Below are 24,203 nucleotides of genomic sequence, written 5' to 3' on the forward strand. Positions count from 1 at the left end.
CTCTCCCACCCGCTGCAGGTGGCAATGGGTGAAGGGGGGGGAAGGCATCTGTCCCTTGCTCATGCCACCACATGGCAGATGGGGTGGGGCCAGCTCTCCCTCTCTCATGCTCTAATGTGCTGCCCAGGCGAGGTTCAGGGCCTGCTCTTCCTAGTGCTGTAGTGCCAGTGAGGGACCAGGCCGACTCTGTGAGGCCCTATCCTCACAGCCTTAGGTCGTAACAGGAGCAATGGACATTTACACAGACCATGGCTGCGGCAGGGCCCCAGACTCAGACATGGATGGCCCTTGGCCACAGCTCAGGACCGGATGGTACCATGACCCTGGGTGGCAAGCAGGTTACCCACACCAACCCTTTCCTCACCACTTTTTTCTCTTCAGACCTGCCTCTTTCCACAGAACATGAACTATTCTGCCTCTTTCTCTCTCCCATACCGCACCATATATTTACTCACCATAATGGTGCCTGACAGCCCATCCGGCAGGCCAGCGGCTTGTTCTGCCAGCCTAAGGCCAGCAGCTTCAGGCAGGGTTGCACATTTTCAACAAAACATTAGCATGTGAATCTTGACCTCTGACTCTGATTTATAGAGAACATGTGCTAACTAAAGTGAGTGTAAAATTATAATCTAAACAATTCTGCCCTAAATTGGAAACAACATCCTATTTTGTTCTAATACAAATGACACGGGGTATCAAAGGTTTTGGGGTATTTTATGAGAGAAATTTCTGTCAATTCAACTTTTTAGTAAATTTGAAAAGTATTTGCATTCTTTTCGTGTTTAAGGGCACAACTAGAAATCAACATCTGATAAATACTATGCTCTAGTAATAAAAGACTAGGTAACAGAAGATGAAATAAATTTCCATGGGTGTCAGTGAGTAGCTGAGGAGCCATGGCTGGCACTCTGAGTCTCTGTGTGGCAGTGTCCTAAGGCAACGCTGAACCTTTAAGTAGGATACAGTGAGCTGTCAATAGGTGATGAGGTGTTGCCCTTCAAAAGGATTATGGTGTGTCTCCTGGGATCCTCAGTTAATGCTGTTTTAATTTTATTTATTTAATTTTTAAAAAGAGGATAAAATGAGAACACCAGGCTGCTGAGATGGTTCAGCAGGTAAAGATTTTGGCTATGGTGCTTCAGACCTGTGTTCCATCCCTGGGACCCACATTGTACAAGGAGAGAAATGATTCACATAGGTGTAGTTTACTTTTCTTTTTGATTTTTTGTTTTGTTTTTTACTTTTTGGGTGCCTACCACCAAACTCCCAAATAAATACAGGAGACCTGTTCTTACTTATATTCTTACTTATAAATGCCCTGCCTTAGCTTGGTTTGTTTCTAGCCAGCTTTTCTAACTTAAATTATCCTGTTTCTCTTTAGCTATGTTATGCCTCTAGGCTTTTTACCTTTCTTTATTTTAAACACCTTTCTTTACTTCTTACTCCATGTGTGGCTGAGTGGCTGGACCCTGGAGTCCTCCTCTCCTCCTTTTCTCACTCCTCACTCTTCTCTCAAGTATAGGTTTATCCTCCTATTTATTCTCTCTGCCTGGAAACCCTGCCTAGCCCTCTTCTACCTAGCTATTGGCCATTCAGTTCTTTATTGGACCAATCAAGTGTTTTAGGCAGGCAAAATGCAACATAAAAGAATGCAACACATCTTTGCATCATTAAACAAATATTCCACAGCATAAACAAGTTTGATGCATCTTAAGCTAATATTCCACAACATTTCCTCCTTTTTGTATAAATGAAAAGAAAGGGTTTTAACTTTAACATAGTAAAACTATATACCACAAAACAGTTATCAAGTAAGAATTATATTTACAATATTCAGTCCATTTGTATTTAGCAAATTCAGAAAAATACTTTATTATCTGTCTTATATTAGTGATTCCAAAGTTTTATACCTAATTTACTTTCTATCATAACTAAGGAAAACTGTAACTCTATTTAGTCTTTAACTCTACCAAATACCCCAGAAGGATGTAATATTACCTAACAACAGAGACATCTGGCTAACTGGACAGTCACCCAAAGTTCCTCTGCAATGTTGGGGCATCCATTTTCAGCCTACAGGGCTAGACTATCTGGCAGACTTTTCAGTGAAGCAGAAAATTTGAAGAACCATCCCACCTTGTATTGGCAAAGTTCATCAGTTGATTTCCTCTGTGTCCTGCAGAATGTCTGTCAGACTCTTCTATAAAGCAGGAATCTGAAAGAAATGTCCTGCCTTGTCTTGGCAAAGTTCAACAGTCTTTTTCCTTTGCACTGCACTGGTCTAGTCTGTACAGTATACCGTCAGCAGTCAAGGCAAGGGCAATTTCTTGCCCAAAAGGCTTGCCTTGCCACATTGAAGGCAAACTCCATATGGAGTTTCTTTGATGCCAATCATCCTTTTATGAAATAGATTGATGCTGCCAGGAGCAGATATGTCACACTGTAATGAAAAACCTCAGGTTCTTAAACATCTTAAATGCCATATTCTGTAGGTCTTTAAAGTGTTTGAAGATCATCTATCACATGTCTATTTAACCTTGAAAACATACCTAATATGATGACAAGTTTGATTATTATAGATTAGCTACTAACCTCATTTTTAAACTATACATTGTATTTTTAAATGAGCTGCATAAGCACAATACCCCAAACAAGAGTAGAAGTATATATACAGTATAATAAAAATAACTTTAAATTTGTATCAATATACCAAAATTCATGCCAAGGCAAAATATCTGAAATTAATAGATGTCTTTTTATCCTGTATTCCTATATTCCCCTAAATGATAACAAACATCCATAACCCACCAAATAGCCAACAATCACCCACTCATCTCTTGGGAATGTGGGTGCTGTCTTCTCTAGACTGCTTCCTGTGGTCTGTGGGTAAAGGCATCTTTAGGGTTCCCCAAGAAAATTGAGATAATGGCCAAGTCCTGGGTAGACCAGCTATAACCTTTGTTTATCTATGTCACCTGTCAAGATTCAGGAGGTCTCCTCAAATCCATATCAACCCTGAAGGAATCCATAACCTCTCATTTACTGTGAAAATAAAAGCAAAATTTCTTCCCCAAAGCCATGCATTTTTTGAGTTCCATTTTAAAGTGAAGGCATTCATAAACTATCCAGGCTGGTTTACTTCAACAGTCCCTCTTTCAGTCTCATGCCTCTCAGTGGCTGTCTTCTCTTATCAGCAATCAAAAAATTCAAAATCAACACAATACTATATAGGATCCAGACTCCCTGTGTATTTTATATTGTTATGCGGCCTCTTTCTTTTATATTACTTTTACTCTGTCTTTAAAGACTTTATTATTTTTAACTATTTATTTCTTTCTATGACTATCTATACTCTTTCTCTTTTCTTAAGCCTACTCACATTTTGAAACACAATGGAACCTGTTTAGATGTTTTTTCCCATCTAGACCTCTTTTACTGCATATCTCTATTTTTTTTCTAACCACATGTGCCCTTAAACTACTAAGTGGCATGGTTAGGACCTCTGCTGAAGCTTTGGCAGCTGACTCCGTCTACTTTTTGGGTCGCTAAAAGCCAAACCTAAAGCTTATGGGCCTGGTCAGAGATAGGTGACCAAGAACTGGAATGCCAGTGCCCTGCACTACAGCAGGCATATTTTACTTAGTTTTTTGTTTCTACTTAGTGTGAAAAAGGCTATTTAAATGCTCTACTGTGCAGCAGAGTCTCTTTTTTTCCCCCCAGCTTTCCCAGGCCCTAGGTGGATATCCCAACCTCACATTGGTACATCAAAATGTAGGGGTTTTTGTTGTTTTTTTTTTGGGGGGGGTGCCCACCACCCAGCTCCCAAATAAATACAAGACTTATTCTTACTTATGAATGCCCGGCCTTAGATTGGCTTGTTTCTAGCCAGCTTTTCTAACTTAAATTATCCCATTTCACTTTAACTATGTTTTTCATCTGGGCTTTTTACCTTTGTTTTATATATCTTTCTTATTTCTTACTCCATGTGTGGCTGTGTGGCTGAGTGTCTGGACCCTGGCGTCTTCCTCTCCTCCTTTTCTCACTCCTTGCTCTTCTCTCAGGCCTAGATTTATCATCTTATTTATTACTCTGCTGGGCAGCCCCACCTATCTCTCTTCTGCTTACCTATTAGTCTTTCAGCTCTTTATTAGACCAATCAGGCATTTTATACAGGCAAAGTAACACAGCTTTACAGAGTTAAACGAATTCAACATAAAAGAATGCCAACACTTGCATCATTAAACAAATATTTCACAGCATTAATGAATGTAACACATTAAGTTAATATTCCACAGCACCTAGGTTGTCCTCTGACATACATACATACATACATACATACATACATACATACATGTAATTTTAATAAGAGAAAGAGTAGGGGTGCTGAAGGAAATGGCTTAGAGGATAAAATATTTGCTGCTCAAGTAAAAGAAGCAGAGTTTGGATTCCCAGTGCTCACATAAATGCCCCCCACCCACTTGTAATTCCAGTGCTCAGGATGCAATGACAGGGGATGCTAGAGCCATTTGAATAGCTATACTAGCTGATTAGTGAGAGGAGCTAATCAAGGAAGACTGTCAACATAAGCCTTGGGCCTTCATAACATATCATCCACACATGTGCATGTGCACCCATGTACACACATACTTTCATATGTGTGCAAACATGCATGAACATCGCATACATAAACACATGCAAAGGAATGGTTAAGTAAGCAAACAAAAAGAGCGAGGCTGAGTTGGGCTATTGTGTAGTGATATAGAGTGCTCATGTGCTATGTGTGAGGCCCTGGGTTCAATCCCCAGCCTGGGAGGCTCTTCCTGGTATGGTTTACTGTTCTGCCATGTGATATCGCCTCCTTTCAGACAGCCCCATTATGAGGGTGCCATTGAGCCACGACGCACTGCACACAGGGGAAGGCTGGCTTGAGCTAGCACCACAGCATTTGGATTTTCAGCATCTTGTAAAGTACTCAACTTCAGGTATTTCTCTATGGTAATAGAAAATGAATGTGAAAGATCGCTAGGCATAGGAGCCATTGTACTTCAAGCAACTGGTTGTTAACAGAGAGAGATTAATAGACTCCTAAAAAGTTAGAAATCACAGTATTCTACTTGTACATTTTGACAGATGAGCCCAGAATAAAGAAGAAATTGTTGGAACTAAGAAGATGAACGGGTGGGTGAGAATTGCAGTTCCCAGTATATGCACAGTTTACATATACAAATATACCCTTGTTGCTATTCTGTAATATCCAGAATCACACAATATTAGAGTGAGAAGAAACCGTTGCTATCACATAATATAGCATCTAAATTTGCATGGAAGATAACTGAAGACTTAAGCGGGTGACTGACAAACGAGAGTTCCTAGCACATAAAAAAGGATGGAAATGAGAGCTGCGTATTCTCACGTTCAAGTCAGTAATTTCATGTGGCACTGTGGGATGGAAAAGCTTGTATAATGCAGACACCAGAGTGACTGCTGAAAACCTTCTCAAGAAACAGATTTTACTGTTAGCCCATTTTACATATGGGATCATTAAAACTGGGAAAAATCAAGTTATGCATGTTGATATTACATAAATGAGGTGAGATTCAATCTGCCTGCACATTGCTCATTTGTGACTATTATTTCACATTGCAATCTCACTAGTCAGAGTGATGCCACAGTGGCCCTGAGAGCACCAGGGTCAGACTGGGTTCAAGTCTGCAGCATCCTAGCTATGTGATCCTGGGAAAATTATTTCATGCCCCCGTGCCTGACATTTCCTTTCCTGTGCTCTGCCGTATAGTCAGTATTTAAATACTCAGTCAACATTTTCTATTATTACATAGTTGAGGAGCAAACTGAAGCTAAAGCAGACCTCGGGCCAGTTGTCCCAGACACAAGAACATCAGCTTCTTCACTCTGGTATCCCTACAGTCTCTACCTTTGGGTTCTTCTGTGGTGAGAGGAAGATTTCCCAGAATTTCAAAGAAGCTCTCCTGCTGAGCTAGGCAGGCTTCCTCACATCTCCACACCAGAGCTTGTTTGGATAAGTCAGCCATTGCTTCTCCTAGGAGATAAGCAAAACTTTATAAACTTAAAAATATTAATATTTGAAGATGATTAGGAAAGATTGAGCATAAATCCATATTCATGATCAGAAAGTCTGAATGACATTTCTAGCCTAGGAATGTTAGCCTAAGTTGCTGTTAGACTTAGCGTCAAGACTAGGGTTGGGATTATTGTTAAGGTGACCCAGACCAACACATCAAACTCTCTGTGGCTCATGCTGAGGTAACATTTAAAAATTCCCCAGGTGAGTTGAATGCACACCCCAGAATGAGAAGCATTGCTTGAGTGTTACTGAGTCAAAAGAGGTCCTATGGTTGAGTCTGGAAATCTGTATTTCAAGGAAGTGTAACGATTGGCTGCACTGAAACTTGCTGGTCTAGAGCAGGTAACTCACCAATAAAATCTCTGACATCCATGTTTACAGTTTTGAAATCTAAAAAAGAAAAATCCACCAAGGGAGTTTTCAGGCATTAAACACATGGTAATATTTTGGATTCTAGTTTATGAAATTAAAAATAGCTTCTTGATTTTGTTCTGCACTGGTCTGTAAATGACATAGTAATTTCAGTAAAAGAAAAGCTTGCATTGATATTTCTCTCTTCTGTTTTATATGAAAACTGTGTGGAACTCAACCCTTATCATTCCAAAGAGATAGCACCAAAGTCACAGCCATGTGGCATGGAGGAAAGCAGCATTGATTAATGAGACTTCACAGACTTAGAAACAGGCACTAAATATTCATGAAATCCCAACAGTGCTTGCACGTAAGTTATAGCTCAGTGATCTGTAACTAGGTTATAGGGAAAATAATGATGTAAGCACATCCAAACACATGGAGCCTTCAAGGAGTTAAATTTCACTAATTTGGGTGTTAAGTTGTTCACTAATTTTTATTTTGAATCATAGATAAATTTTGATTAGTTGTTAATGGCTGGAGATAATCTGAAAGCTCCCAATGAAAAGGAAGGAAAGATTTAATTAACAAATCAAGAAGGTAAATATGGAAAGGAAGACTTCATGAAATTTTTCTCCACAATTTTTTTAGTGTTAGAAATTGAGGCTGTGCTTAAGAGCACAGGCCGCTGTTGCAGAGGACCTGAGTTTGATACCTTGTACCCACAGGGCAGCTCACAACTCCAGTTCCAGGGGACCTGGTGCCTCTTCTGACCTCTTTGGGCTCCTGCACATGCACATGCTCAGCCACACATGTACACATAATTTGTTTTAATTAAAGAAAGAAATGAGAGGAACAGGCTGGAGAGGTGGCTCAGTTCCTGCTCTCCCAGAGGACTGAATTCAGTTCCCAGCAACCTTGAACAGCCTACAACATCCTGTAACTCCAGCTCTAGGGGATTTAGTGGCCTCTTCTGGACTCTGTGCACAACTACACACATGTGCACACAACATACACACAAATTAGAAATAAAAGAAAATTATTTTTAAAAGTGGTGGAAGCTCTAAAGACAAAGATACAAGTGAAAAAAGAATAAAAATTCTGTCATTCAGCAAGTGACAGAATGCTGTAATGAACAGAGAAAGTTAAAATAAGACTTTAGACCACACTTTAGATTGAATCCTAAGTTCAAGAACCAGTACAGTAGACTAATAGTCATCAAAGGAATCTTAAATTTCATTGAGTTATCTTACCAATTTTGGTCCCATTTCCATAACATAATTATCCCAATTTTACTTAGCTAATGACAGGTTGCAGACTTCAAACAGACAAACCTTACAGTGAAAAGGTTAAAAGCATATCATTGATGAAATCTAATGGCTCAATTTAAGAGCTGTTTATTTCTTATAATTCACTTCTTAAAAGACATACTGTTCGGTTAGTCATTGAAATGCATTCTTTTCATTCTTCTTGCACTGTGTGTGTGTGTGTGTGTGTGTGTGTGTGTGTGTGTGTGTGTGTGTGTGTGCATGTGAGAGTCTTTGAATGTGTAATAGCCATCAGCCTCATGTAGCTCCAGAACACATCGTGCTGTTCTTTAGTAGTTACTAATGAATTATCACAATTCATTAGCTCTCTCTCTCTCTCTCTCTCTCTCTCTCTCTCTCTCTCTCTCTCTCTCTCTCTCTCTCCCTGTGTGTGTGTGTGTGTGTGTGTGTGTGTGTGTGTGTGTGTGTGTGTGCATTGTTATGTAAGGAGGGCATATGATTTCGAAAGGCTTTAATTTATTTGGATCTCAAATAAATGCCAGGAAATAATGTACCAACTCAAATGAAACATTTTTACAGTTCCTAAAATGGCAAGTGTGGTGGTGTGATGGTGAGATATGTGAATGGCAGCTAAGCACTGGTGTGCAAGGTATGCTCTCCTGATCAGATACAAGAGAATTCTTTAGACTCAATTAAAAAAAATAACAGAGCAGTAAAACTGATCAAAAGACTTAGAAATAGGATGAAAAGTGAAGGTCCTGATAAAAATAAAGGTCTTTAAAATAATGGTACTTAACGTACAAAGAGGGTCATGTTTCCTGCTCTCAGTCTTCACAGGGTACACAAACATGAAGAGTTATTAAACTTCATCAGAAAAACAAGACACAAGAGAATTTCCTATATGACTCATATATTTAAAAGAAAATCATCAAAAGGATCCATGGAATTTGCTTCCCCAGAAATATTAAAATAAGGCATATGTTTTCTTGTTCTAAATATTTCAGTGATATTTTGCTGTGAGAAATAATTTACTATTATAAAATTACATCAAAGGGAGATCATGTTCATGAGTCATCATTTTTTCTATAAAATATACAAAAACGTAAGACAAAAAAGAGCTCCAAGAATGAAATGTTAAAATACTCAAAAGATTTTGTGATTGGTAGTTTAAATTACACTTAACCCTTGACTGGAAAAGGACTACATCATCTTCTGCTGGTTAACCAATAATTTTTCACATGGTCTCGGGAAGAAATGTTTTCCTAGCTCATTCTATGGAGAGAGGATGCATTAAAATATCAAAATAAATATAAACATACCATGGGCCATGGAAAGAATAAAATTTTGTCCACTTGTGGACATAGTCTCCACACTCACTGGAAATCTGACATAGTCTCCACACTCACTGGAAATCTACAGACACTCATTCATAGAAAGTATAGTGCAAATTCTAATTGGTCTTAATAAAAACACAGAGTCAGATATGCGGTAAATGCTGAAAGATCAGAGAAGTAAAGTAGCAGCCACGAGAGAGACTTACCTGTGCTGAATCCAAAGACCTTTTCACTTCTTCTCTCCACCCAGCCATATCACTTCCTGTTTCCTCCTCCCAAGTGCTGGGATTAAAGGTGTGTGCCACCACTGCCTGGCCTCTAGTGGCTAGCTTTCACAGATCTCCAGTCAAGCTTTATTTGTTAGAGCACAAACAAAATATCACCACAAGAAAGACCTGTCTTAATCTCACACCACACTATTCAAGAATACCATGTTGCTATTCCTCAGACCACATTGTCCTGCCTTCAATTTTGTAGAGCATAACCCCACTGATTCATTCAACACTCTATCCTCACCTTGCCCTTCCAATAGTGACTGACCTAGGAAATCCATTGGAAAAGCTTCCCTCTCTCAAGATGACAATTGAGCATACACTTGCCTGTTCCACTTCACTATGACTGGCCCTCCAAGAGGAAGACTGTGGGAGGAAAAGTAAAATGTACAGAGGTTCGGGTGTAGACTAGGACTTTGATGTTATTTTATGAAACTGTTGACACCTATTTGTATTCTGTATGCAAAAATTATGCTCATGGACCAGTGAGATGGATGAGTAGGTCAAGGCACTTACTGCAAGACTGATGTCATGAGTTGGTCCCTAAGACCTGCATGGCAAAAAGAGAAAAATGACTCCCACAAACTGTCTGTCGTCTGACCTCCCTATTATGCTGCAGAATGTCTGAGTACACACACAAACACACATACAAACACACACACAAACACACACACACACACACACACACACACACACACACACACACCATGCACAAAATAAATAAATAAATAAATAAATAAATAAATAAATAAATAAATGCAAATAATGTCCACATCACGCTTATAAACTACATGTGGTGCACATATATAAGGTCTGAAATGGTTTACATTTATTTTTACTTATTTCATCCTCACAATACTAATAGATTATTACTATTACAATTATTCGTCTCATAAATGAGAAAATCATGGCAAAGGGTTGTGAAGAAATGTGTTCAGCATCATCAGATATCAAACTGCCTAGCCAGGATTCAAGTTCCATTGGTCTGGTATGACGCTTATGCACATCCACAGCCCTACCTCACCCTTCTGCAGCTAAATTAAACTTGAAGATCAGAAGTCAATTATTTCTGTACTACTCATACTTAGAAACACCATTTACCACCACTTTTCTACATCTCCAGCAGATACAACACTCTAAATTATCGAAATGCTTAATATTTAAATATTTAAAGCAGAAAATGCTGATTTAAAAATACATAAATTTCAAGACAGAAAATATTACCACTCATAGACTTTCCTTTTCTCATGTCTACAGAAAGAATAAAGCAGATTGACACTAATAAGCTGGTTCTTCTTTTCTCATTGTAGTTCATTTTAAATGAGAGCTCATGAATTGAATTGATAAGAAGTTATTAACATATAAAAATATGAAGCAGAGTGTATTTACACAAAAAGTGACTGTTGGTAAAGGCAACTGCTAAAGTCAACAACAGTTACAAAGTAACATTTATTTTAAGATGACTTTCCAGATGGTAGTATATATAGTGCACATTCGTTGTATAAATTCAGTATATGTTAGTGCAGGCCTGGAGTACACCATAAATCTAATGTAACCTCATTTCCAAGGTGCTGTCAGTCAGAAAGGTTAGGATGGAACTTAGATGGCCTATTCATTATCATCAAACAATCTTACAATACCTAATTACGTTGGTTAGTTTTATGCCAACTTGACACAAGCTACAATTATCAGAGAGGAAGAAACCTCAATTGAGGAAAAGCCTCCATAAGATCAGGCTGTAGACAAGCCTGTAGGGATTTTCTTAGTGATTACGTGGGATGGTCCAGCTCATTGTGTGTGGTGCCATCCCTGGACTGGTGGTCCTGGGTTCTATAATAAAGCAGGCTGAGCAAACTTTGGCAGGCAAGTCAGTAAGCAGCACCTCTCCATGGCCTCTGCATCAGCTCCTGCCTCCAGGTTCCTGTCCTGTTTGGGTTTGTTGCCCTGACTTATTTCAATGATCAACAGTGATTTGTAAGCAGATGCCAAATAAACCCTTTCCTCCCCAAGTTGCTTTTGGTCATGGTGTTTGATCACAGTAATAGTAACCCTAAGACACTGATCCTAAAAGCCAACCCATATAAGCACTTTCTTATAGGATCTGAGACTACTACTTTCTATTACTTCAAACAAGATCCCATGGATTTATCCACTGTACTGTCTTTATTAAGCACCAGGACAGCCTTTACTGTCAACTATCATCCAAGACAGTTTTTGCCATGGCATGGATATTCAGCTAACTTCACAATTCAGGGAGGGGAATCGAGAACTGGCTGTGCTGAATGAGTCGTGGAAGTCACAGAATTCATGGACAAACACCACCAGCTGTAATCTCAGGCTTCATTCTTTTTTTATGTCATTGGCCAAGAAGCTAAGGCCCAGAGGTCTTCCCAAGGTGAAGTGTCTAGAGAGGGAAGGTCTATTCATTAAATTGGATTGGGAGAGTTCTCTGTCTTTGGAGCTGTGGTGAGACAGGAGACCCACCCCACAGTCTACAGCAGGAAGTGATGGCTAGTGAGCATGACAGAACAAATGGAATGTGGAACGAGACAAGGGGACTCTGCAAATTGTGACCTTGGGCCCTTCTTGATAATTCTGAATCTAGGGGCATAATACATCTGGGGAGATTTGAGCCTGATGCTGGATTGAGGTGGCCCCAAGCTAACAGCAACTCCGATAAAGGTCAGAAACAAATTCTTTCTGGAAAAAAAACCTCATTTTTTATTTCAAACAATTTCCTCAAATAAATTCTCTTACTATGATAGTATAGAGTTAAATATAAACAAGCACTAAAGGAGAGGTCATCATGAAACAAAGAATAAATAATGGCTGCACATTCTACAATATTTAGATTCAAATGGTTAGACACAGCTATTATAGTGGGGTTTTTTTAAGGTGTCAAGCAAGAACTAGTTTGAGGACAATGATGAAGAACAATGACCTCTAAGCACCCCCCAGAAACACTACAAAGGGACTCAGTGAAGTGCCTTCCAAACAAAACTGAAGTAACTAACACTTAAAACTCAGCAGGCCTAATTGATAACATAACAGCCCCCAGGTGAAAGAGAATAAGAGGCCAGTGAATTGGATCAGTATATAAGGGGCTTGCCACATAAGCTTGGGAACTTTAGTTTGATACCTGGAACCCATGTAAAGATGGAAGTAAAGAGAACCAAATGCATGATGTTGTCTTCTGACCTCTGCTCACCTGCCCCCCCAACACACACACACACACACACACACACACACACACACACACACACACACACACACACACACACAGAAGAGGAAGAGGAGGGTGAAGAGGAATAAGAAGAGGAGGAGAAGGAAGAAGAGGGAATAAACTTAAGGCAGGTCTCAGAGAAGAGGATGCAGAATGCAGTGGAGAGGAAAAACTATGAGAGACGGATTGTTAGAAAATAGAATCTAAAGATGTGTCATGTGTCATCAGTGACAACAGAAGAAAGACTTAGGGGAAATATTTGAAGAGATAAACCAGGAAGACTTTCCATACCTAATAAAAGCCACTAAGGCATGGATTTAAAAGGCCACACCTAATGACTTAGAAGAAATAGACACCTAAACAAATAACATTGAATATACAGAGCAAGAGAGATGTTAGGAAAGAAATGAGGGAGAAAGGGAAAAGAAAACTTTAAAAACAAGTGAGAGGGGAAATGCTGATTTTCAAAGGAGGCTACATTTTAAACAGCACTAACTAAATACCCAAGAGTGAAGGTTAGAGTTTCAATGGTTGGAAATTCAATGGACAACCTAGGATTATATACTAGCCAAAATATCTCTCAAGAATGAAGGTCAAGGGCTGGAGAGACAGCTTAGTGGTTAAGAGTGAATATAAGCACTGGTACTCCTGTCTACATACCCACACATAGACACACACATTCACATAATTAAAAAAATAATAATCTGTTTTTAAAAAGAAGAAAAATTAGTGTGAACAAGTATATTAGCCCAAGCCTATGATCCCAGTGCTTGGGAGAGAAAAGCAAGAGTCACCAGTTTGAAGACAACCTAGGTACATGGACTCCTGGTCAAGGAAAGAAAGGAGGGAGATGAGGGGTAGAAAGGAAAGCAGGAGGAAAGACACGCTTAAACTCCTAAACAGGCAATCGCCATTAAAACTGAAAAATATTTTTACCTAAACAAAAAAGAAATACTGCAAAAATGCTATATATAAGATTTAGCTGGAAACACAGTAATGAAAGCATGTAGCTCCAGTACGCTGGCACTCAAGTGACTGACACAATGGGATACATAAGCCGAAGAACCCAAGATGAGCCTGGGGAAAGGAATAGAAGCTGTACAAAAAGAAACAAGTTTGCTGGGCATGACAGCTTATTCCTGTCATCTCAGCATTCAGTTGGCTGAGGCAGGAGGATTCCCATCTAGTGCCAACAATGACACTAAAGACTGTAAATAAGACAACACCAAAGAAAATGCTATGGGAAGCATCCAGCCAATATATTTGGTTAGAAACACAAACCCCAGACACTTCCCCTGACATCCCAGCTAGAGTGCTGATTAGCATCTCTGGGAATGGAGTCTATGAACCTGTGATCTACCTGGTCTTCCCAGCAGTCCTGATCTCTCTTAACTTGTTGGATACACAAGCACCCTCAAACACACCACAGTTTTCATTTATGTGAATGGATAGCTATTTCAGTGCTCTTTTGGAAAAATCATTATTACTAATAGTCACTACTGAAGAGAAAAAAGGGTAAGCTTCATTTTCAATTTATTGTTTATTAACTGACCAGATATTACATAAATCCTGTGGGAGATTCCTTAGTTAATCCTTCTAGTAAGCATGTTGACCTGATCTTCCCAGTTCCCTGCTTTTCTGCCTTTCACAAAATAGGTTGTTTATTCCACCTAGAGATAATCTGAAGAGCCACAGGAAGTTATTCAATTCCTTCATGTATTTTCCAACAATGTAGATCTCATGGATCAGGTGTATGTAAATGATGCCATATTGATACCTCCAATTCTGATGACAAACACCAGTCAGGGTTCTGCAGGTATACAGAAGTTGTTCATTTGGATGAACTGAATGCAATGGATTTAATTAAGTCCCTAAGTAGCAGGGGCAAAGAGGCAGCACCGAGTTGTCAAAGGCAAGGTTGATCATAGTTATCGTACTAGACAGAACAACAAGTCGCACTGCCAGTGACACTTCTTCCGGGGAGGCCACACCTTCTCCAACAAGGCCATACCTCATAATCCTTCTCTTCCTTCTCAAATCATTCCCTGATGACTAACCATTCAAATATATGAGCCTAAGGGGCCATTCTTGTTTAAACCACCACATATACATTTCTTCTTTGCCCTTCAAAGCATCAAAAAGTACATTATTTTTGTTTTGTTTTGTTTTTTTTGTTGTTGTTGTTGTTTGAGATGGGGTCTCATTCTGTGATCTTGGTTGGCCTGGAACTTGCTATGTTGAGCAGGCTGGCTTTGAACCCATAGAGATCCACCTAACCCTGCCTCCTGAGTACTACAAAAGTACATTTTTAAAGAGATTTCAATAACATAAATGGAAGTTGTGTGTTCCTTAATTTCGTTAACTTTTTGTTACTTGTATGAAACTGAGATTATACATGAAATAGCAAATATCAGCCCAGAATCTGCTTTGAAACACTCCAATTTTTTTCGCATAGCCATGAGGAAGAGATTTTATTATTTGCAATGTGGTAGTTATGGAATCTCTTTACATATTGCTTTATCTGTCATTACCTTGGTACATCATTGAGCTCCTGGAATCTCATTGTTATTCCACGATTATTATTTCATACTTGGATTGTTTGGTTCACCAGACTTTTAAAAGAAACTCCAAAGTACACTTCAGAAACACCTTCACGAGTCTAACATAACCCTCATAATCAAAGCCACGCTTCTGAATCATAGCATTTCCTCCCGCTCTCCTCTTTGTTTCATTCTGCCTTATTTACCTAGCTGTTACCTACACATCCATTGTACAAGATGACAGACTTCCAGCAAAAAGCTTGATAACCACACACAGTCATCAACTCCAATTGTAAATAACCACAAAACAAACTTTAAAGCATTTGTACCAAATGTAAATCTCAGTGGGAAACTGTTTCCTCCCAGTATTGTGGTTGATGATTATGAATCAAACCGACGAGGTAAGGCAGTCTTACAATAATGATCTGGAACTGTGAGTCAATGAGTAAGATTAAAGGCACAAAGAAAGTCTTCCTAATCAACAAGAAGATAACTGCTGGAAAGAAAAATATGTTCCTTGCTTGAAATTAACTGTCACACATTCCCAACCTACACAAAGCTGTCATAAAGGACATCTAAATCTGTCCTTGTTTGTAACATGTGTTGTGACAAGATTTGACAGTTTATCAAAGAACTATAATTGCCACCTAAACATCTAGCATTTTGTCAACTGTAAGTGTGTTTAGTGAAAGCATTTATTTAACTTAAAATACAACCATTTTCCTCGCTTTCTAAAATGACTGCTTGGATTTCTTTTCTCTTTAGCTGATCAAGCTGCATCAGAACTGTCTTTGAATTATTTATGTCAGAATTGTGAAGGGTAAAAAAAAAACAAGCAGTGAAGCAAGAAACTATCACGAAGGAAATATATATTATATATATATATATATATATATATATATATATATATATATAATGGTTATTGACTCAAAAGACCTTCAAAATGCAACAATCCTCACAGATCTGTGGAGATGATATTAAAGCGCTCTTGTTTTGAGAAGGAGAAAGATACAGCCTTTTCTCCCTTTCATCATTCTCATTTCTAGAGCAATTTTCTAAGAAGCAATACCTCCACAGAAAGAACGTTATCCAATATGTATTATTGCTACATGAACTTTTTTTTCCAGAAGCAGTCAATGATAAGGCAGTTGTCTCTCTTAACCTATGGAACAAAGAGAACAACATGAAATTCCAGTATGATCTATCCAAGTTGAAAAATGTCAGAATAACCATCTATGACATCACAATCTATGACATCAGTGGTTCATTTCCTTCTGGAAATTTCAGAGGTTGGTTTCAGCACCAGGACATTTGGGGTCATATTTGTTCTTTGTTGTAGTTACTTGATAAGCAAGAAAATTTTATGCAAATATTTCTGCACACTTTCCCCCCTCATTATTCTAATAAACTAGGGGGTGGGGAGAAGGGCCTAATATGACAGACCACTAAAAGCTATAATTGGAAATCTAGGAAGCCCACATCCTAGTATACACTGAGCTTTAGTGAGTCAGTAGTAAATCATAGGTAGTTTGTTTCTCCAGTTCTGGGTTCCCTGGCTGTGAACTGGGATATAAAATGACTAGATGGTCTCTGAGGCCATTTCCATCTTTATATACTATGATTCTAGACAAATCCCTTGAATTATGAGGTATAGCAACAGCCAGATCAAAAATAACAGCAATACAAAAATGGCTTCTAGTTAACACCTCAAGAGAAATACAACCAGCTATGGGTTTTAAATGTTTACATTAGCATTCAGTCCTATTTAGGTAATATTAAATCTATTTAAAAATCTGTTTTGTTTTTCATTAAAAACTGAAAATATGTGCCATATTGAAAACACTAAAAGAAAAATCAGTTTAATTGAAGCTGCAAGTACTTTTTAGTGCTTCTAAATTAAGCTACAGGATTTTCTGTACAAATCACTGTATGTAGCTCATTTGGGATGAATTACATGGCACAGGTGTTTCTGTTGGATTTGTTTTTAAGGAAAAAACATGAATGAAGATTTGTGAACAGAAAGCAGTTGGCATGCATTGTCAATCACAAAGAATATGAACTGAAGAGAAAAGAAGGTATTTTAATGTCAAGGGATGTTATTAGATCATTAGCATGCTATTTTGATGTAACATTTTAACATGGGCATTGTTAGTTGTTTACATGACTCTATAATAATATCTCATAAATATATAAAAATAAAACTTTATAACCAAGTAATATGTTTCTCAGACTTCGTGTAGAAAATAGGTGTTTTAATACGTATTGATGATCACATGCTGGTCCCAGACTCTGTTTCTTTGAACATCTAGGTTAGTTGCTATTTGCAGCTCATCATCGTAAACCCAACAGAGACGTCCAAGCCTTACACACTGTGACATGGTGATGCCATCTGCAAACATGTTGAGCTACATTCACAGCTATGCCACGATACTGTGGGCTCAGATTTTGATACATCTGCAAAAGGCAAAACAACTGACACACAGGAATATTATTTAACTTATACCACAACCCCACCATTATATAACCTGGAGGTACTTGCAAACACTCTGGAATGGATTCCCATTTATACCATTTTCCAACCTTTTGCCTTCTTATTCTGTTGAAGAAATGGACTAAACAACACTTTGCACATACCTCCTCCAGTCTGAAACTTTCTATTTAAACTTGTTTAAGAACCTTGCTTTAAAGCCGGGCGGTGGTGGCGCACGCCTTTAATCCCAGCACTCGGGAGGCAGAGGCAGGCGGATCTCTGTGAGTTCGAGGCCAGCCTGGGCTACCAAGTGAGTCCCAGGAAAGGCGCAAAGCTACACAGAGAAACCCTGTCTCGAAAAACCAAAAAAAAAAAAAAAAAAAAAGAACCTTGCTTTGTGTTTCAGTATTCAAATTTAAACATTCCCTGCAAGTTAATAATAAGTAACAATGGGCCAGGCAGTGACTCATGCCTTTAATTCCAGCACTCAGGAGGCAGAGGCAATCTATCTTTGAGCTTGAGGCCAGTTCTGATCTACAGGACTAGTTGCAGAACAGCTAGGGATATATCCTGAGAAACCCTTTCTGGGAAAAAACAAAACAAGAAAAATTACTAAGAATAATAATAACATTAGGAAAATTCCCATGCAGTTGGAAGTCTTCTTAATTTGAAAGTGTGCAGTAGGTGCCAACCAAGCCTTTTGTTTTTTCAAAAGACTTGGGGTCAGGTTAGCACAGCCGTTATGGAAGAGACAGTAACGGCTTCATAACCACCCGTTGCGATGACCCGATGACCGGAAGCTATTAGGGTCTGTGGTCCCAGTTCCGTTCCAAGGCGGCAGAGCCCGGAACAGCTGAATCTAGGATCTCTGGCCAAGATGCCAAACATCAAAATCTTCAGTGGCAGCTCCCACCAAGACTTATCCCAGAAGATCACTGAGCGCCTGGGCCTAGAGCTCAGCAAGGTGGTAACTAAGAAATTCAGCAACCAGGAAACCTGCGTGGAAATCGGTGAGAGTGTGCGCGGAGAGGATGTCTACATTGTTCAGAGCGGTTGTGGCGAAATCAATGACAGTTTAATGGAACTTTTGATCATGATCAATGCTTGCAAGATCGCTTCAGCCAGCCGGGTGACTGCAGTCATCCCATGCTTCCCTTACGCCCGTCAGGATAAAAAGGATAAGAGCCGGGCTCCCATCTCTGCGAAGCTCGTAGCAAATATGCTGTCTATAGCAGGTGCAGATCACATCATCACCATGGACCTACATGCTTCTCAGATTCAGGGCTTTTTTGACATCCCAGTAGACAATTTGTATGCAGAGCCAGCTGTCCTAAAGTGGATAAGGGAGAATATCTCTGAATGGAAGGACTGCACTATAGTCTCTCCAGATGCTGGGGGGGCCAAGAGGGTAACTTCCATCGCAGACCATTTGAATGTGGATTTTGCCTTGATTCACAAAGAACGGAAGAAAGCCAATGAAGTGGACCACATGGTTCTTGTGGGCGATGTGAAGGATCGGGTGGCTATCCTTGTGGATGACATGGCTGACACTTGTGGTACAATCTGTCACGCAGCGGACAAACTTCTCTCAGCAGGAGCCACCAGAGTTTATGCCATCCTGACTCACGGAATCTTTTCTGGCCCAGCCATTGCTCGCATCAATGGTGCAAGCTTTGAAGCAGTAGTGGTCACTAATACCATACCTCAGGAGGACAAGATGAAGCACTGCCCCAAAATCTGGGTGATTGACATCTCTATGATTCTTGCAGAAGCCATCCGGAGAACTCACAACGGAGAATCTGTTTCCTACCTGTTCAGTCATGTTCCTTTGTAACAAAATGACATAAATTTTAAATGCAGTAAGATGAAATAAAAATTAACCCTGTTCATTATTTTGCCTCTGTGGTTGATGGAATGCTCAATGAGAGACCCAGTTGTGTCCACTGTGGCCTCAGAGATAGGGGATTGTGGGGTTTCCTGACTCGGTTCGTTCTGACTTCTTTGACTGTGAGCTCTGAGGCTTTCACAAAGCCCCATTCCTGCAAGGTTTCTCATCTCCCAACATGTTGCATCAAACTATGTGAGGACAAATCAGCCACAAATCCACTTATCTATCAAACGCAATCACGTGCTGCAAGTTCACCAGAGCCTATGGAAAACTTCAGCAAGCACCCTGGGCACTCCTAGCCACTCTCCTGGATTCTAAACCCAAGGGGAGGCAAGAGCAGCTCCCAGGTTAAGCCAGCATTGGGATCATAAAGTGTACACAGTGGAGCCTCCTTTCACTCCAGCTTTCTGTCCAGGTGTCCTCTTCCTGGGCACATATGCAACTGGGTTCAACTGTTCACAGTCTATGGAAAGCAAGGTCTCTGGTAGGTGATCTGTAATATTACAGTAGATGTTGTGCTGTACCATGTACCAACACCATGGTAGAGTTTAGATGGCATGCAGTGCCTTCCGGTCAGTTTCAACAGTTATGTTTCATCTTCTTTCACTGTAGTAGATTGGCCTGCCCAAAGACCTTGTTTCTGTATTTCAAGATGATGCTCTCATGTCTTTTAAGGAAAGCCAGTGCAGAATCTGGGTGTGTATGGAAGTGGGTGGCTACAAAGATTGTGTGAAATTTCTCATCTCCAAGAAAATAGAGAAAAGCCTCAAGAATTTCTAAAGGTTGAAACAAAAACAAGATAGATTTTAAAAAGCAGTATTCAAATGGCTATTTGGCTTCTCATATGAACTGCCAGAGAATAAGCAGGATAGAACAAAACATCTTTTTATTTCTAAAGAAATAGTTTAAACCCAACTTCCTATGTTCATTCCGATTTGAAGACAGTATTAAGGCAAATCTCTTTTAGTATTAAAAGATTAAGAAACCTTACCATTATGGTTCCTTCTAAAAAGTATTGCTTGAAGTTACTGAACTCTCAGCATTTGGGAAGCCAAGGCAGGAAGACTGAGAGTTCAAGGTCTACTTACGCTCCATAGTGAGTCTCAGGCCAGACAGCCTGCGGTACACAGTGAGACCCTATCTCATATACATTCATATATACTATATAGATCCGCAGCCTAAAGCAATACCATCTATCGGTAGTAATAAAACCGCCATGTAAACTTATAAAACATTTGCTAAGGAATACAGAAAATGTCTGAAATGAGTATACTAGAACCTGAATAAGAAGGATGAAATTGCACTGACAGCTTCTTCAGATTATCTAGTTGTCATAAACCCAATGAAGATCCTTATAGGAGTTTTTAATAAACCAGACTTGACAAGCTTTTCTAAAGTTCATCTGGGAAAAAAAGTGAGCAAAATTCATGAAGGATTTTTTGAGTGTGTTTTGTTACAGTATATTAACACATAAAGCTATAGGAGTGGAAACAGGAATGTACACATAATTCTGCAGAATTTAGATTCTCAGGACACACCCAGTATTCTTGCAGGAATTTCATGCACACATGTTCCATTTAATGGAGCAGTTGGCTGTATTAGCAGAAGGAAGCACATAGCTGTATCATCTTTGGGATACTCATTCTCATGAGTCTCTGTGGAGGTGTTCTCCTGATCTCCTGCCTTGGCATCCACTCCTGCTGTCTACACAAATTCTCTGAAGTGGAGAATGAGCCTCTGGACATATTTTCATGGACTTTATTCAGGCTTTCATCTATCCAGACCATAGCAATGCATCTGATGAGCATCTTCATGTGGCATCAATAACAGCTTAATACTATGATCCTCCTGTTTCCTTGAAGAAAATAAATTCCTTGATCATGCATATGAACATATATAATATACACTACAGTGCAACTTCTACATTAAGACTCATAGTAAGACTGTTCCCCTGTTTAAATGAAGCTCGTCAATTTCATGCAACCAGTTATTTGAGACAAACTTCTCACAGAATACAAAGTAAATGAAGACTATCAATTTGCATAGTAATATTATGTATTTAAATCCATCTAGTTGGTAGCTTGTTGGCTGCAAGTCTAGAAAACTAATATAATTCAGGTCCCAATCTATGGTCATTCCACCCCGAGCATGCCCTGTCTTAGAAGTGGCTTTTGAATAGGGAATGTGTAGGGGCTGGAAGGATTTTAGGGTCTGAACATGAATGACAAAGCTAGCCGGGTTAGAGAGATTTCTCAAAAATTAATAACACTCGTGGTTCTTACAGAGGCCCTAAGTTCAGTTCCCAGCACCCAAATATGAACTCAAAATCTGTAACTCCAGTTCCAGGAGACTGAATGTACTCTTTTGGCCTCTTTGGGCACCCAGCACAGGCAAGGCAAAGCACCCATATACATAAAAAAAAGAAAGAAAATAAAAGAAAGGCTAGATTGCTTTGCAGTGGGTATGTGAATGTGTATGTGTGTATGTGTGTGAGTGAATGTATACATATTTGTGTATATGTTGTATGTATGTATATGAGTATATGAGTATGTATGGTATGTATATATGCATGTGTGTATATGTGTGTTTATGTGTGTGGTGTGAATGTATATGTGTGTGTGTTTGAGTACAAGTGTGTACATGTATGTGTATATATGTGTGAGTTTGAGTGTATGTGTGTGCATATGTGTATGTGTGTGAGTGTGTGTGAGAGAGAGTATGTGTGTGTGTGTATATTACCATAAGCAGACTGCTAGCAAAATATGAATATTAGATGTATTTCTGGTGAGGCTTCAAAACAAAATGGCAACCAGATTAGTGTAAGCTAAAGGAATGTCTGTGCTTGTAAAATGGCAGAAGAGTAGTTCTGCTCTGAACAGAAACAACCTGGAAGTGGTGAACTTGGGCATTTTTGGCTTCAGAGATTGGAGCCTAAACACTGTAGATAGCGTCACTCCACTGTGCTACTTACAAGAAAACAGTAGAAGTGTGGAAGGAACAACACAGTAAACAGAGCTGGGAGCCAGGAGCCAATTACTTGGTAAGTTCTCAGCCTAGCTAGATTTACAAATGATGCTAAAATGAAGAAATTCCTTGTTGGTAAAGAATGCTCTGGATAGAGGCCCCAGGGTGTGCCTGGATAACCTTTTGCAAAAGAGATTAGGTATGTGACTCATGGGCACAATCAGTCTTCTCAGAGGAGGCAAAGGCAGACACTCAGAAGACAACAGAATGTTGGATACTCAGCTATTATGCTTCCACAGATTTTTTTAAGTTGATAGAAAATTCCCTAATGAAGGATAAACCTAGCAATAATGAAATGTCTTAAATACCAACCTAAGGTTTTTCATTTACTCAAAAAAGCCACGGGGCACTCTTGTAGGTTTTGTAATGTATTTCCAGTAGATGACTGATGCAATGGAAATTGTACATTTTGGGGGAACTGAGCAGCAATGAGCTAAGAGAATTGCCCTGGAAAGCATCTACAACTGAAAATCACAGCATCTTGGGTAGGTTGCCTTTTGAGAAATTAGATCTAAACATCTCTCATTCACAATAAAGATTCCTAATCCCATATTTCATTCACGATAAAAATGCCTAATCCCAGATGGGGAGATGTTAGGCTGGGCCAACCCCAGGCTGGACTGTGAGTCTGGGTGGCAGTTGAGCTGGTCAGTGAAGGAACAATAACCACAGAATCTCCATGACTTTGGGAGACCTCAGAATACCCAAGCAGAGTTTTGGGGAAGATCCAGTGAAGATGGTGTACCAGAAACCAGAAGCCTTGAACCAGGCCAGTGACTCATCGCAATGAACACTTGCGAGTAAAGCTAATGGAGCGAAGGGTCTACTGGGTGTTGTCCTCCTTTTTTAAGTGGTTGCTGCCTTTTAAGACACAACTGTCCTAACCAGCAACTGCAGCTCCTCCACTACCAGCAGCAGTTAGGCCACAAGAGCCACGGCCTGAGGGAATTCTGTTCCCTCAGGGTCCGACTCTTGCAAAGTTACAAAGACAACTTAACTAAACCTCTCTCCCTCTAAAGAACTCAAGATTCAAAGATTAAGCTGGAATTCTGCTCTTCAGAGGCTGAATAGCACGTAGCTCACCTCCTCTACTTGCTTGAGTCCTCCAAAAAGCCCTCCTGCTTCTCCTCACCCCTCCTTATAAACCCTTCTCCACTTGGCTCCTCCCTACCACTTCCTGTCAGCTAGTTGCTGACTCAGCCTCCTGACTGCTGGTGAATTTTATTTAACCAAACACATCTTTGCATCATTAAACAAATGTTCCAGAACATAAACAAAAGTAACACACCTTAAAATAATATTCTACAACAACTGAGTGACACACCATGGCTCCCAATGCCACCAGGATGAAGGAAGAGGTGTTGGAGAGGCAGGAAAGATGGAGGAATGGAGAGGTTTTGTGTTGTTGTTTTGTTTTGTTCTTTGGAGGTTTTGCTTGTTTTTCTTTTTGTTTTTATTTGTTTGCTAGCTTGGTTTGGTTTGGTTTGTTTTTTGGGTTTTTTTTAATTTTTGTTTGGAGGCCACTGCAGGGGAAAGGGGAGGATATGGAGGGACTGGGAGGTGACCAGAATTGGGGTGCATGATGTGAATTTCTCAATGATTCAATGAAGAAATTATGTTAAATAATAAAAAGATGCCTAATTCCTAATCTCATTCACAATAAAGATGCCTAGTCTCTATGTACCAAGGATTGTCTACAGAAATTCAGTATGAGTGTAAATGTCGAAACA

At 39.5% G+C, this 24,203-nt stretch overlaps 1 protein-coding gene and 1 long non-coding RNA gene across 4 annotated transcripts in view; one reads left to right on the forward strand and one right to left on the reverse strand.

Annotated features, from left to right (window-relative positions):
* Positions 1 to 24,203, reverse strand: part of LOC128110674 (uncharacterized) — a 70,152-nt gene that overhangs the window by 12,474 nt on the left and 33,475 nt on the right. For 2 of the 3 annotated variants that reach the window (XR_008218277.1, XR_008218275.1), the window contains one exon: positions 3,803 to 6,058. This is a non-coding gene — a long non-coding RNA (uncharacterized LOC128110674). Of the gene's footprint in view, positions 1 to 3,802; positions 6,059 to 24,203 lie in introns of those variants that run through there. The other variant, XR_008218276.1, reaches the window with a different exon arrangement.
* Positions 10,061 to 24,199, forward strand: Prps1l1 (phosphoribosyl pyrophosphate synthetase 1 like 1). Its single transcript, XM_052738341.1, has one exon. It carries the CDS (start codon positions 18,439 to 18,441, stop codon positions 19,393 to 19,395), a length of 957 nt encoding a protein of 318 aa, XP_052594301.1. The 5' UTR covers positions 10,061 to 18,438; the 3' UTR covers positions 19,396 to 24,199.

This window comes from Peromyscus californicus, unplaced genomic scaffold (assembly GCF_007827085.1).
Source record: "Peromyscus californicus insignis strain IS unplaced genomic scaffold, ASM782708v3 Scaffold_15__1_contigs__length_86483966, whole genome shotgun sequence".
NCBI classification, from domain to species: Eukaryota; Metazoa; Chordata; class Mammalia; order Rodentia; family Cricetidae; genus Peromyscus; species Peromyscus californicus.